This window comes from Nesoenas mayeri (genome assembly GCF_963082525.1).
Source record: "Nesoenas mayeri genome assembly, chromosome: 12".
In the NCBI taxonomy this organism is placed as follows: domain Eukaryota; kingdom Metazoa; phylum Chordata; class Aves; order Columbiformes; family Columbidae; genus Nesoenas; species Nesoenas mayeri.
In genome coordinates, this window is record NC_137547.1 from 9647706 (window position 1) to 9660153 (window position 12448).

A 12448-nucleotide genomic window follows, 5' to 3' on the forward strand; every position below is an offset into this window, starting at 1 on the left:
ATGGTGGCAATTAGGCAGCACCACATGAGTGAGGGGACTGCCTCCCATCACCTCCATCAGGATGCTGAAGTCCCTCCAAAACACCCTCTCACCCCAGTTGCATGCACTGGGGGTGCATTTTAGGGTGATGAACCAGAGTTTTGCTTGTTCTTATGTTCCTGCTCTGGGGAGGGGGATGTGGATTTGGGGATCCCTTTCCCCATCTAACGCGGGCTGCTCTCCTTGACAGGCATGAGCCATGAGCCGAAGTCGCCGTCCCTAGGAATGCTGTCCACCGCCACCCGCACCACCGCCACCGTCAGCCCCCTCACCCCCTCCCCGCTCAATGGCTCTATCGTCCCCAATGGCAGCCCGGCCGCCAGCAGCACTTTGTCCGTCCAGGCAGCACCTTCCTCCAGCTTCGCCGCCGCTCTCCGCAAGCTCGCCAAGCAAGCCGAGGAGCCCAGAGGTAGGGACAATGATGGGGACAGGGACCAGGAGGTGCTGAGCATCAGTGCCTTCCCCACCCCGGAGCCGCTGGACGGCGTTTTCTCACCGTTCTCCTAGTTAATGTCTTTCCCCAGCGTCATGGCTCAAGGGGGCAGTTTAGAAATTCAATTCAGCTGGAGTAATCCAAATGTTGTATCATTTGCCGTACCCTGGGAGAAAATCTGCGATATGGGGGGGTCTGTCCTTCCCTGGCCCCCCCCAATTCCTGCCACGCTTCACCAAAATGCTGGTGTGTTTTTTGTTTGTTTGTTTTTCTTTATCATAGAATCATTTTGGTTGGAAGAGACCCTCAGGATCATTGAGTCCAACTGTAACCTCACTCTAGCACTAAACCATGTCCCTAAGAACGTTGTCTAAACACCTTTTAAATCCCTCCAGGGATGGTGACTCCACCACTGCCCTGGGTAGCCTGTTCCAATGCCCGACAGCCCTTTCTGGGAAGAATTTTTCTTAATATCCAATCTAAACCTCCTCTGGCACGACTTGAGGCCATTTCCTCTTGTCCTGTCACTTGCTACTTGGGAGAAGAGGCCAACACCTTCCATGTTCCAAGCTCCTTTCAGGCAGCTGTAGACAGCGATAAGGTCTCCCCTCAGCCTCCTGTTCTCCACGCTTTTCCTCTGGAGGTTCCTCAAATCTGTTCCTTCCCCAGCCAAATTGCTTGGCCACATTTGTGTGCCCCCGGGATGTCCCCATCCCTCATCACCCTGTGATGGCCCAGCCACTGCATCCTCCATCTCACCTCCTGTCTCTGCTGGAGCTGCCCGAGGTCCCCACTGCCACGGGGAGCGTGTCCTGTGGGATGTGTGGCCATTCCACGTGTGCAGGGAAGCAGCCTCTCCGGGGGCTGCAAAGTGTTTCAGCAGGAGACTGTTGGCATCATCAATTTGCACCAAAATAGCGTTTATCCCTGCTGTTCCCACTGGTGGGTGCTCCCCCTTGGGTTGTTGCCCACTGCCAGGGCAGGTTGGTCCTTGGGGAGGATACAAGACCCTTTTTGCCAGATGGCTTTTGCAAGGTGCTTTTTGAAGGCCCTTATTAGAAGACTTTTTTGCAAGGTCACTTTTGGAAGACCATTTTTAGAAGACCCTTTCTGCAAGGTGCTTTTGCAAGGCTCTTTTTGGAAGACCTTTTCTGCAAGACCCCACCAGCCACAAAATGCCCGGTCCCAGCTGAGACCCAAAGTCTCCAGCCTCAGCTGCTTCTCAGGAAGCGCACGGGGACACTGGGTCTCCATGACACTGAGGAGACCAGCTCTCAGTGATGCTTCAGCCTCACTGGGAGCCCCTGGTTCTCCCTGGCTGCCTCCTCCAGAGCCCATCTGCTTCCATTGGGCCAGTCGGTTTGGTTTGGGGGATTATTTTGCCTTTTCTTTCCCCTGCACCCCATGACTTGTGCCCCCACCATGCTGTTCAGCCCACTCAAAGGGACATCAGTGGGTTTTGACATGGGTTTCATGGTGTTGGAGAGAAGCAGCCATGTTACTCTTGGATTTCCCCTTAGCAACTGTAGAGTTCGTTTGCAAAAAGAAAAGACAAAACCACACACCCATTTGGGTGCTCAAAGTGGCTCATGCCGGAGGTTTGTAATAGGTGTGGGTTTGGGTGCATGTCAGGAAGGGGGTTTCTCTCCACGCCATGATTTTTAGCTCTGGGAAGTGAATTGCTTTGTCCCCAAATCCTCACCCCACATCCCTTCCTGTGATGGGAGGTGCAGATGCAGCTGATGGGCTGATGCCCAGTGTGTCCCCCCAGCATCTCTGGCTTTTTTACCAGCTTTATGAACCAGCAGCTGTGGCGATGTGGGATGTCCTGCCCCCTCCAGCATCCCCAGCTGCAGGAGCTCATCCTCACCCACTCCATCCCAGCAAAGCCCCAAGAAGCCACCAAAGCCATTGCCTGGCTGGGGGCTCCTCCTGTCCTACCCTGGGCTGTCTGCAGGGTGGGTTTTATTCCTCCCTTTGCTCTTCCTTTCTTTTCCCCCCCTCCTCCTTCAGGGTCTCAGCTGTTAATTACATTTGCCTGTCAGCCCGGGCTGCTAATCTGCTATCGCTGAGCAGAAAGCGGGGAGGTCAGAAAACAAAGGTGACACCATCACACTGTGCCTCTTGTCATCTCCAATCCAGATTAGTTTCATTGACTAACTCCTGGCTGAATACCACCAGTTAATTATAACGATCACAAACCCTCCCGTTTAAAGCCACACAGCGAGAATTAAGGTTCTGAAGTAAGACTTTAGCTTCATTAATTGCCGGGCTCATTGTGATGGTATTGATTGTTAACGCTATCGCGTGGTGAGTAATGGCTTCCCAGCTCAGAGGGGATTAGGCTGCTAATTGTTGTTGGCCTTGCGCTGACAAGATAGACTTCAGTGGGTGTCAAATCCGTATCGGCGGCCTCCTTTTGTGGTGGCCAGCCTTTCTCTTTTTCCTGAGTCTTGAAATGAAAGCGATTCGAAGCGACTCGGGAATAATTAATAAAGCTGCGCGGCCGGCAGCGGGTTCTGCTTGGCCTCTCTGCTCCAGCGAGCATCCTTCCCACTGGGGATGCTCCTGCTTCCCTTTGGCATTCCCAACTCCCTCCCGGTGGTACCCAGGGTGCTGGGGGTGTGGTGAGGGGTGCGTGGGGCTTTTGGAGAGGGGCTGGAGATGGGTTGCAGGGTGAGGAGCTACCTTGCACACTTGAAGGGCAGCGAGACAGTTTGCACACTCAGAGGAGCTGGTTTGCACACTCAGATTTGCACACACAGAAGAGCCAAATTGCACTCTTGAGCAGCAAGGAGCCAGCTTGCATGCTCAGGGGAGCTGCCTTGCACACTCAGGGGAACTGTTTTGCGTGCTTGCAGGGCAAGGAGCTGGCCTACCTTCTCAGGGGAGCCACATAGCAGGTTTGCAGGGTGAGGAACTGACTTGCACACTCAGGGGAGCCAGGTTGCACACCTGCAGGCAAAGGCCTGGCTTGTACACACGGAAGAGACAAATTGCATGCTTGCACAGCAAAGAGCCAGCTTGCATGCTCAGGGGAGCTGACTTGTGTTCTTTGCAGGGCAAGGAGCCAGCTTGCACATTCAGGGGAGCAGCTTTGCACGCTTGCAGCACGCGGAGCTGGCTTGCACACACAGAAGAGCCACATTCCACAGTTTCATGGCAAGGAGCCAGCTTGAATGCTCAGGGGAGCGGGTTTGCACACTCAGAAGGCAAGGAGACACCTTGCACACTCAGGGGAGCCAGCTTGTGTGCTTGTAGAGTGAGGGGAACTGATTGACACACTTAGGGGAGCCAGCTTGCACACACAGAAGAGCCAAATTACACACTTGCAGGACAAGGAGCTGGTGTGCATGCTTAGGGGAGCTGCACACGTGGGGTAGACAACGTCCCCCTGGGTGCCAGGTGCAGTTTCAGGACATGGGGCATCATCACCTCTTGGCTGACATCCTGCAGTGGCCACGGACCACCCCTTGGTGACCAGTAGCCCATCCCTGCTGGCATGTGGGATATGAGACTCTGGGCTGATGGGAACAGGGTTTTGGGGGGCAGGACCCCTCCCACTGCCTGGGTGGGTTTTGTGAGGGTGCGACGTACCGAAGGAGCTGACACCAGGCACCGTCTGCCTCAGTTAACGCAGAATTTGTGTTTCTGCCCCAGCTCTGCTTTCCACTCTCTGCTTTAATTCTGTTTTTATGTTTCCCTTGCAAATATCGCCAGCATCCCCAGGGTGGGTAGAATTTAAAATACAGACATATTATGCAAATAAAGCCAAAGCCTTGCCCAAGGGTTACAGGGAGCGACTCCTTCATCCCAACATCTCCGAGTGCCCCAGCTCATGTGCTGTGACTTTTGCAGCCGGATTAAGGACTCTGCGAGTTCGATGTGAGCAGATGCAGCTGCCTGGGGTTGGCATCGTGTTGGTGTCACTTGTGCCAGGGCACAGGCAGGGTGTGATGAGCCCAGAAAGGGCTTTATGGGAGATGGGGATGGGGTTTCAGTCCCTGTTAGATGGGAGCAAGCGGGTGCCTGTCCCATGGGGCAAAGCCTTTTAGCACCAGAAGGAACCTCCCTTGGGATGGGGCTCCATGGGATAGGAGGATGGGGGTCCAGCTGTGGGCGCTGGAATGATGCTGAGTGCCCTGCCTGCATCCCTGGTCCCTGCAGTGGAGCATCCCCCCAGGATGGCTTCACCTTGTTCAGAGCGTGGTTTTACCTCGTTAATAGCTGCCTTTTCCCCCATTTACTTCAATTTTCAAATTGAATTTCAGGGTCCTCGATAAGCAGCGAGTCGTCCCCGGTCTCCTCGCCAGCCACCAACCACAGCTCCCCTGCCAGCACGCCCAAGCGAGGCCCCATGGGTCCCATCATCGTCCCCCCGGGGGGGCACAGTGTGCCCAGCACGCCGCCTGTCGTCACCATCGCCCCCACCAAAACAGTCAATGGGGTCTGGAGGAGCGAGGGCAGACAGGTATGGCTGTGTTTTGGGGCTGCCCATTTCCCTGTCCGCCTCAAAAAAAAGGATGGAGAGCATGGGATGCCGTGCACAGCACTGATTGTGGTCCAGGGCGCCAGGAGATGCTCCCTGTTTTGTCCCTTCTCCTCTCTGGGGCTGGGGGACATGATGCCATCGTCCCCAGGCTGTTGTCCAGAGGGGAGCGCAAAGAAGAAGGAGGAGGGGGGAGGTAGAGTAGCTAATTAAGAAGCATCGTTAATGGTTCTCCTCTCCTCCGCATGCTACGAGCAGATTCCCGGGGGGATTATGCCACTTGGAAAGGCTAATTAAACCATGGAGCCGAGAGGCGATGGGAGGGGATGCGAAACCTTGAGGGCGGGGAGCGGGGGGAGAGGAGAAAAATAATAAATAAATAAAGAAATAAAGAGAACTGCGATCCCCCAGGCGCTCGGGGGGTGTGTGGATTGTCTGGGTGCTCCCCAGTGCTGTGTCACCCCCCCCACCCCACGTCATCTCCCCCCCGGTGTGGGGTTAACCGAGCGTGGGTTATTGTCTGGCGGAGCCACTCGCAGCGGGACGGGAGGTAATTAGAGCAGAGCCTGGCACTGCACAATGAGCCTTGATGCAGGCGGGAGGAGCGGGGGGACGCCCTTTGTGCCACCACGGTGACCTTGGGACCATCCCCAAAGGCCAGGGACCTGTAACCTGCCCAGGACTGGGTGCAGGGAGACACAGGGGGCAGCTGCCATCCTTCTCCTCCAGCTGCTGAATGGAGAAGGTGCTGTGAAAAGTCATCATTTTTAAACCCAGCCGGGTCTTGCTGGGGGATACCCACACCATGTCTGGACCCTGCAGGGTCCCTTGTCACCCCAATGGGTCCCCTCTTGCCCGGGGGTCCGTCCCCAGCCACTGTGGGGACATGGAGGGAGCGGCCTTCATCCTGGGGCTGCCTGAAGTGTTGCGAGGGGGTGGGGGTGCTGATGCTGGTTTTGGGGGGATGCTGGGCTGATGCCCAGTTTATGGCCACTATCAAAGGCTGTTGAGTTTCCCTGGCTGTGACTGTGTCCTCCCCGCATGATTAATAGCTCTGGAGAACAAAGCAGCCCGTAAATCTCCAGGAAGGTAACCTGTCTGGCTTCGGCACCCCCTCTCCTACCTGGGCCCTCAGACCCCTCCAGCCTCCCTTCCACAGCCTGGATGGAGGAGGATGCTCCGGTGGATGCATCCTCTTGGTACCATGTGCCAGCTGGAGACCCTGCAGGGACACTGGGAACCCCCTGAAGGTCTTGGGGTGGGGTGCCAGCAGGGACCCCCCTTGTCCTTTGCAGGGTCTCTAACGCCCAGCTCAATGTTTCTGCCTCTTTGCTTTGCAGCAAGAAGCAGGGTCACGAGGCAGCAGCAGCAGCAGTGCCCGTGAGCGCCTCATCTCGGAGCCCCCCCTTGCCCAGGAGAAAGCGGGGGCCCCCACCGTTCCCTCCCACCTCCTGGGAACACCCTATTCCTTTGGGCTGCCCCCCAGCTCTGTGGTCCAGGACTCCCGCTTCCCTCCGCTCAAGTGAGTCCCGGGGCAATGGGTGATGGGGGGGATTACAGGATGCAAAGTCTGGTCCTGCTGAGCATCCCAGGGCAGTGGGTGACACCTCCCCATGGGCACAGGGTGGGATGGTGACCGTCTCCTTGTTTCCCCCACTCCCCAAAAGCCTGCAGCGGCCGGTTCACCACGTGGTGCCTCCCAGCGCCGTCACTGAGGATTACCTGCGCAGCTTCCGTCCCTACCACACCGCCGAGGAGCTCCGCATGTCCTCGCTGCCCCCCCTCGGCCTCGACCCCGCCACCGCCGCCGCCTACTACCACCCCGGCTACCTGACCCACCACCCCTTCCCGCACCCGGCCTTCAGGTGGGCATCCGTGGCGCTAGGGAGGTGGGAGCTGGGTCCGGAGTGGATGGTTGAGCTGCACCGGGGGCATTTTGGGGCTCTTCAAACCCCTCTTCTAGTGGAAAGCAGCCCCTATGCAGCCTGAGATCGCTCTTTGTAGGGAGAGTTATGGGGTCCCTGAAGGATGCCAGCACGTGCAGGTTGACTCTTGGAAGGTGGGGAAGTGGGACCCTGATCTGGGGAGGATGGTTGAGCCACATTGGGGCATTTTGGGGCTCTCCAAACCCACCCTCTCTTAGCAGAAGGCAGTCCCCATCCAACCTGGGGTCACTCCTGGGGGAGAGTTGGGGGGTCCCTGGGGATGCCAGTGGCTAAGAGGATGAGCTTTAGGGGCTGGGGAGGTAGGACTCCAATATCGGGAAGATGTCTAGGTTGCACTGGGGAGTTTGGGGGCTCTCCGTGTGAAAAGCAGCCCCCATCCAGTCTGGGATCACTCCCAGGGGAGGAAATTAGGGGTTTTCTTTCACATCCCACTGAGCATCCGTGTCTCCCCAGGATGGACGAGTCGTACTGCCTATCGGCACTGCGTTCCCCCTTCTACCCACTGCCGGCGCCGGGCTCACTGCCCCCCCTGCACCCCTCGGCCATGCACCTGCACCTCTCGGGGGTCCGATACCCCCCCGAGCTCTCACACTCCTCCCTCTCCGCCCTGCAGTCTGAGCGCATCTCCAGTCTCGCCGCCGAGAGGTACGGGGGGTACGACGGCTGGGTGGGGGGACACAGGGGATGCTAACAGCCATTTTTGGGGTAATTTCGGAGTCTTTTTGGTTTCTCTTTGCAGGCTACAAATGGACGAGGAGCTGCGGCAGAGGGAGCGGGAGCGCGAGCGGGAGCGGGAGAAGGAACGGGAGCGAGAAGCTGACCGGGAGCGGGAGAAGGAACGAGAGCGTGAGAAAGAGCTGGAGCGAGAGCGGGAGAAGGAGCGGGAACGGGAGCTGGAGCGGCAGCGGGAACGTGCCCGGGAGAAGGAGCTGAGCATGGTGAAAGCCATGGAGGGGGGGCCCTTCCTCCCTGTGGCTGAGCTGCACGGGCTGCGGGGACATGCAGCCGAGGAGCGGAGCAAGCCGGCCGAGCCGCTGCCACCCGCCAGGCCAGGTAATGTCCCCACGGGTCACACTGCGGGTGTGCTGCCACCTTTGGTGCAGCTTGTCACCATCCCCTTTCCACTTGAGATGGCAAAGCAGAAGGGTCAATGGCCCTGGGAGCAGGGTGAGGATGGAACCTGGTTCTGCTAGACGCCCAGGTGCTGTGGTGACAGTGATATCTGACTCCATCCGTGGTGGCAGTGCACCCAGTGCCATAGCACATCGGGACAGGGGGGCCGGGATCTGGCTCTGCCCCATGGCTCCTAAATGCAGGCATGCTCGGAGGGACCGTGTGCACCCCAAAACACCCTAATAATCAATTATAACCATGGGTAGCCCCCTACTTTCTGCACCCTAACTCTCCGGCACCCCCTTTTCCACTCCAGAGAAACTCAAGGACTCGGTGCTGCCGACGCCGAAGCCCATCCAGCACCCGCTGCACCCGCCGCCCGGCGCCCACCACCCGGTGCCCAGCCTGATCCCCAACCACAGCGTGTTCCCGCTGCCGGGGAGCAGTGCGGCCACGGCGCTACTCATCCACCGCACCAACGAGGAGGAGAAGTGGCTGGCCCGGCAGCGCCGGCTGCGCCAGGAGAAGGAAGATCGACAATCCCAAGTCTCGGAATTCCGACAGCAGGTGCTGGAGCAGCACTTGGACATGGGGCGCACCCCGAGCCAGCCCGAGCCAGAGCATCGGCCGGAGCACCCCAGGTAAGGATGTTGATCTGGGCACGGAGCGTCCTCCTAAAATCTTAATTACGTTTTCCTGTGTCACAGCCAGCCCTGCTGCAATATCCATAGGATTTCCCATTTCCCGGCAGCTTTGCACCCGTGTTAGGGAGCCGGCATCTCACGTAGAATCATTTTGGTTGGGAAGGACCCTCAGGATCATTGAGTCCAACTGTTAACCCATCCCTGGCACTACCCCGTGTCCCTGAGAACCTCATCTCCACGTCTGTTCAACCCCTCCAGGGGTGGTGACTCCACCACTGCCCTGGGCAGCCTGTTCCAATGCCTGACAGCCCTTTCCGGGAAGAAATTCTCCCCAAAATCCACCCAAACCTCCTCTGGTGCAACTTGAGGCTGTTTCCTCTCATCCTGTCGCTTGTCACTATAGAACCACATCCGTGCCCCTCACTCCCCGCACATCCCCGTGTGCAGCAGCCGGTGCCAGCAGGTCCCTGTCACACGGTGCCAGCCCCGGCTGCGCTGGCAGCGCCGGGCGTTGCCGGTGCCCGACATCTGCGCGGCGGCAGGCGCCGAGCCCAGGAGGTGGCCGAGGGCCAGCGGGCAGGTGGCTGCCCAGGCACCCGGCACTGCTAATTGCAGCTCCCCGCCGTGCAGCAGAGCCAGGCGGTGGGATGCCCGGTTTTGGGGGGGCAGAGGAGCATGTCTGCACCCCCGGATTGACAGAGGCTTGCTGCTGAGTGCTGAAACAGCCTGGGCTCATCCAGCCAGCTCTGCCACCAGCTCCCTTTGTTATTTTTGGGTATCCAGGGGATTAGCGCGGCTCATCAAGGATAATAAGGAACAGATCGCTTGGCGGCACAAAGGCGAGTCCCTGCCGCAGGCTCCCTTCCCCATCCGCTCCTTCTGTGCCAAACTAGAGAGGAGAGAGCAAGGTCACCCCAAAACACCTGCAGTGGGGGGATACCACATCCCCATCAGCATCCTCATCCTTTCCCCCATCCTCATCCACATCTCCATCCTTATCCTCATCTCTGTCCCCATCCTCATCTTGGGACTGCCCTCATCCATCCAGGACCAGTCCCCAGCAGGGCAGGTGACACTTCCCATCATTGGTGACACCGGGGCGGTGGCTGAGCTGAACTTGCTGCTTCGTGCGCGGAGCTCCGGGGCGCTGGAGCGGAAAAGCGTTAAACGCACAGCTTGGGCGCATGAAATATTTATCTTGTGAACAGGCTGGCTCCGTCCCCGGCTGCCGGAGGGTGGCACCAAGGTGGGGACAGCAGGGCTGTGGCTTTTGTCCCTATAGTGGGCAACTGGGGGGTGTCAAGCCTGGGGTCCCCTGCCTGGGGATGCAGCCATGTCCTTGCTCAAGCTCTAACTCTGCCCCCTCGTCCCTTGGGGTGGTGACATGGGAGAGTATGAGTGTGGCAGCCGCACATGCACAAACCGCTCCAGGTGGCCCAAGCTGGTACATTTTTCCCCCAAAAGCAGCCCGGTGTGGGGTGTCTCTCTGACATTACCTCCCCTCTTCTCTCCCCACAGGTCGGGATCGAGCCGCCACGAGCCAAGTGGCCGGGAGCCGGGGCAGCACTTTGGGGGTCCCCCACCCCTCATCTCCCCCAAACCTCAGCACCACCCTGTCACCACGTCTCTCTGGAACCCCATCTCGCTGATAGAAAGCCCCTCTGAGCCCCCTCGCCGCCTCCCAGAGCCCCACACCCTCCACGGCCACCCGTCCCCCTTTGAGCCCGGCCGGCAGAGCATCCCGCTGGTGAAGGTGGAGAGGGGCTTCTGCCCCGAGAAGCTGGAGGAGGGGGTGAGGAAGAGGGATGCGCTGGAGAAATACCCCCCAGGACGGGAACCCGGCACCCTGGAGCACGGGGGCTTCCCCCACACCCCCTTCCTCGCCGAGCTGGAGAAATCCACGCAAAGCATCCTGAGCCAGCAGAGACCCCCGGCCACCCCATTCGGCGAGGCCACCAAGCCCAGCTCGCCGTACCGAACCCCCCAGCCCCGCGCCCAGGACCCCATGTACATCTACGACGAGTTCGTGCAGCAGCATCGCAGGTTGATCAGCAAACTGGACCTGGAGGAGCGCCGGCGGCGTGAGGCGCGCGAGAAAGGTGGGACACCGCGGTGGCACCGCGCCGGGGACACCCCCAGCGGTACCCAGCAGTGCTGGGGATGGCTGGGGGGTCTCCCTGGGGATGCCAGCAGCCCGCAAAGCCAAGCGGCTCGGTAAATCCTCCGCTCTAGACGTGGCCAATTAATAAATGATGAACTGAGGCTAATAAGCGGTTTTTAAATATTAATGAGGCTGCACGAGTGGGGATAAGAACAGTGTTGGGGAGGAGATGGAGCACCACAGGGGGGCAGGTGTCAACGTTCCCCCTACAGCAGGGATGGGGTGGGGGGTTCAGCCGCAGCTGTGAGCCGCTGTCAGCCAGCCCAAAGTGATGCTGGGTGGGGACACAGGGCAGGTGATGCTCCCCAGGGGCATCTCACCCCAATGCACCTGTACCCTGCTGCCCCTCTGTCCCAGAGGGGTCCCCCCAGTCTCACACCAGTCTCTCCTCATCTCCAGGTTACTACTATGACCTGGACGACTCCTGCGACGACAGCGATGAGGAGGAGGTGCGGGCACATCTCCGCTGCGTGGCCGAGCAGCCCCCGCTGAAGCTGGATACGTCCTCAGAGGTACAGCTGGAACTCAATGTCCCCTGTCCCTTGGGGAGCAGCCCCGCCTTGGGCACCTGCTTCTGGCACGGTGGGGCAGCCACAATGGGAATGGAAATGGAGATGAGGATGGAGATGGAGATGAGGATGGAGATGGAGATGGAGAGGAGGAGGAGGATGGAGATGAAGATCGGGAGAGGAGTGAGGATGAGGATGGAGATGGCAATCAGGATGGAGAGGAGGAGGCTGGAGATGAAGATCGGGATGGGGGGTGAGGATGGAGATGAGGATAAGGATGGGGATGTGGCTGAAGATGGGGATGGAGATGAATGTGGGGACGAGGATGGGCATGGGGAGACAAGGATGAGGTTGGAGATGAAGATGATGAGAGGATAGAGATGAAGATGGGGATTGAGGTGAGGGTGGAGACAGGATAAGGATGGACATGAGGATGGGGAATGGAGATAGACGTGAGGGTGGGGTTGGGGAGCGGTCTGGGGGTGACCCTGCTCTGCTCTCCCCGTCGGTGCCCCAGAAGCTGGAGTTCCTGCAGCTCTTCGGCCTCACCACGCAGCAGCAAAAGGAAGAATTGCTGAGCCAGAAACGCCGCAAACGCCGGCGAATGCTGCGGGAGAGGAGCCCCTCGCCGCCCACCGTGCAGAACAAGCGCCGCACGCCCTCCCCGCGCCTCCCGCTCTCCACCCGCTACAGCCCCGACGAGATGAACAATAGCCCCAACTTCGAGGAGAAGAAACGCTTCCTCACCATCTTCAACCTCACCCACATCAGCGCTGAGAAGAGAAAAGGTAACAGCCATGCCCCGTGCTCTGGGAGGGTTTGTGGTTTGGGGGTGTCGTGGAGGGGGTCCTGCCTGGGGCTGTGAGCTTGCTCTGCTGAGCTGAGGCTACACTAAAGCTCAGCTTCCCATGCTGCAGACAAGGAGAAGCTGGTGGAGATGCTCCAGGCCATGAAGCAGAAGACGACACCAGCTGCCGTGGTGGTGAAGAGCTCTCCGCGGGACAGCCCCAGCGGGCCCGGCACCGGTAAATGTCCCCCCAGTCCCAAAACATCCCTTCTGGTCCTAAGATAACCCCCCTGGTCCTTCAAGTGCTTAAAAGTGGCCAATAAGAAA

The 12448-nt window shown here is 59.0% G+C and overlaps 1 protein-coding gene across 1 annotated transcript in view; it reads left to right on the forward strand.

The window, feature by feature from the left end:
- Nucleotides 1-12448, forward strand: part of GSE1 (Gse1 coiled-coil protein) — a 99504-nt gene that overhangs the window by 82866 nt on the left and 4190 nt on the right. The window contains exons 4-14 of the mRNA XM_080351996.1: nt 230-448; nt 4744-4943; nt 6302-6483; nt 6629-6826; nt 7361-7552; nt 7647-7960; nt 8337-8661; nt 10183-10763; nt 11225-11337; nt 11852-12122; nt 12252-12359. Coding sequence (XP_080208122.1) covers nt 230-448; nt 4744-4943; nt 6302-6483; nt 6629-6826; nt 7361-7552; nt 7647-7960; nt 8337-8661; nt 10183-10763; nt 11225-11337; nt 11852-12122; nt 12252-12359 — 2703 coding nt within the window. The remainder of the gene's footprint in view (nt 1-229; nt 449-4743; nt 4944-6301; nt 6484-6628; nt 6827-7360; nt 7553-7646; nt 7961-8336; nt 8662-10182; nt 10764-11224; nt 11338-11851; nt 12123-12251; nt 12360-12448) is intronic.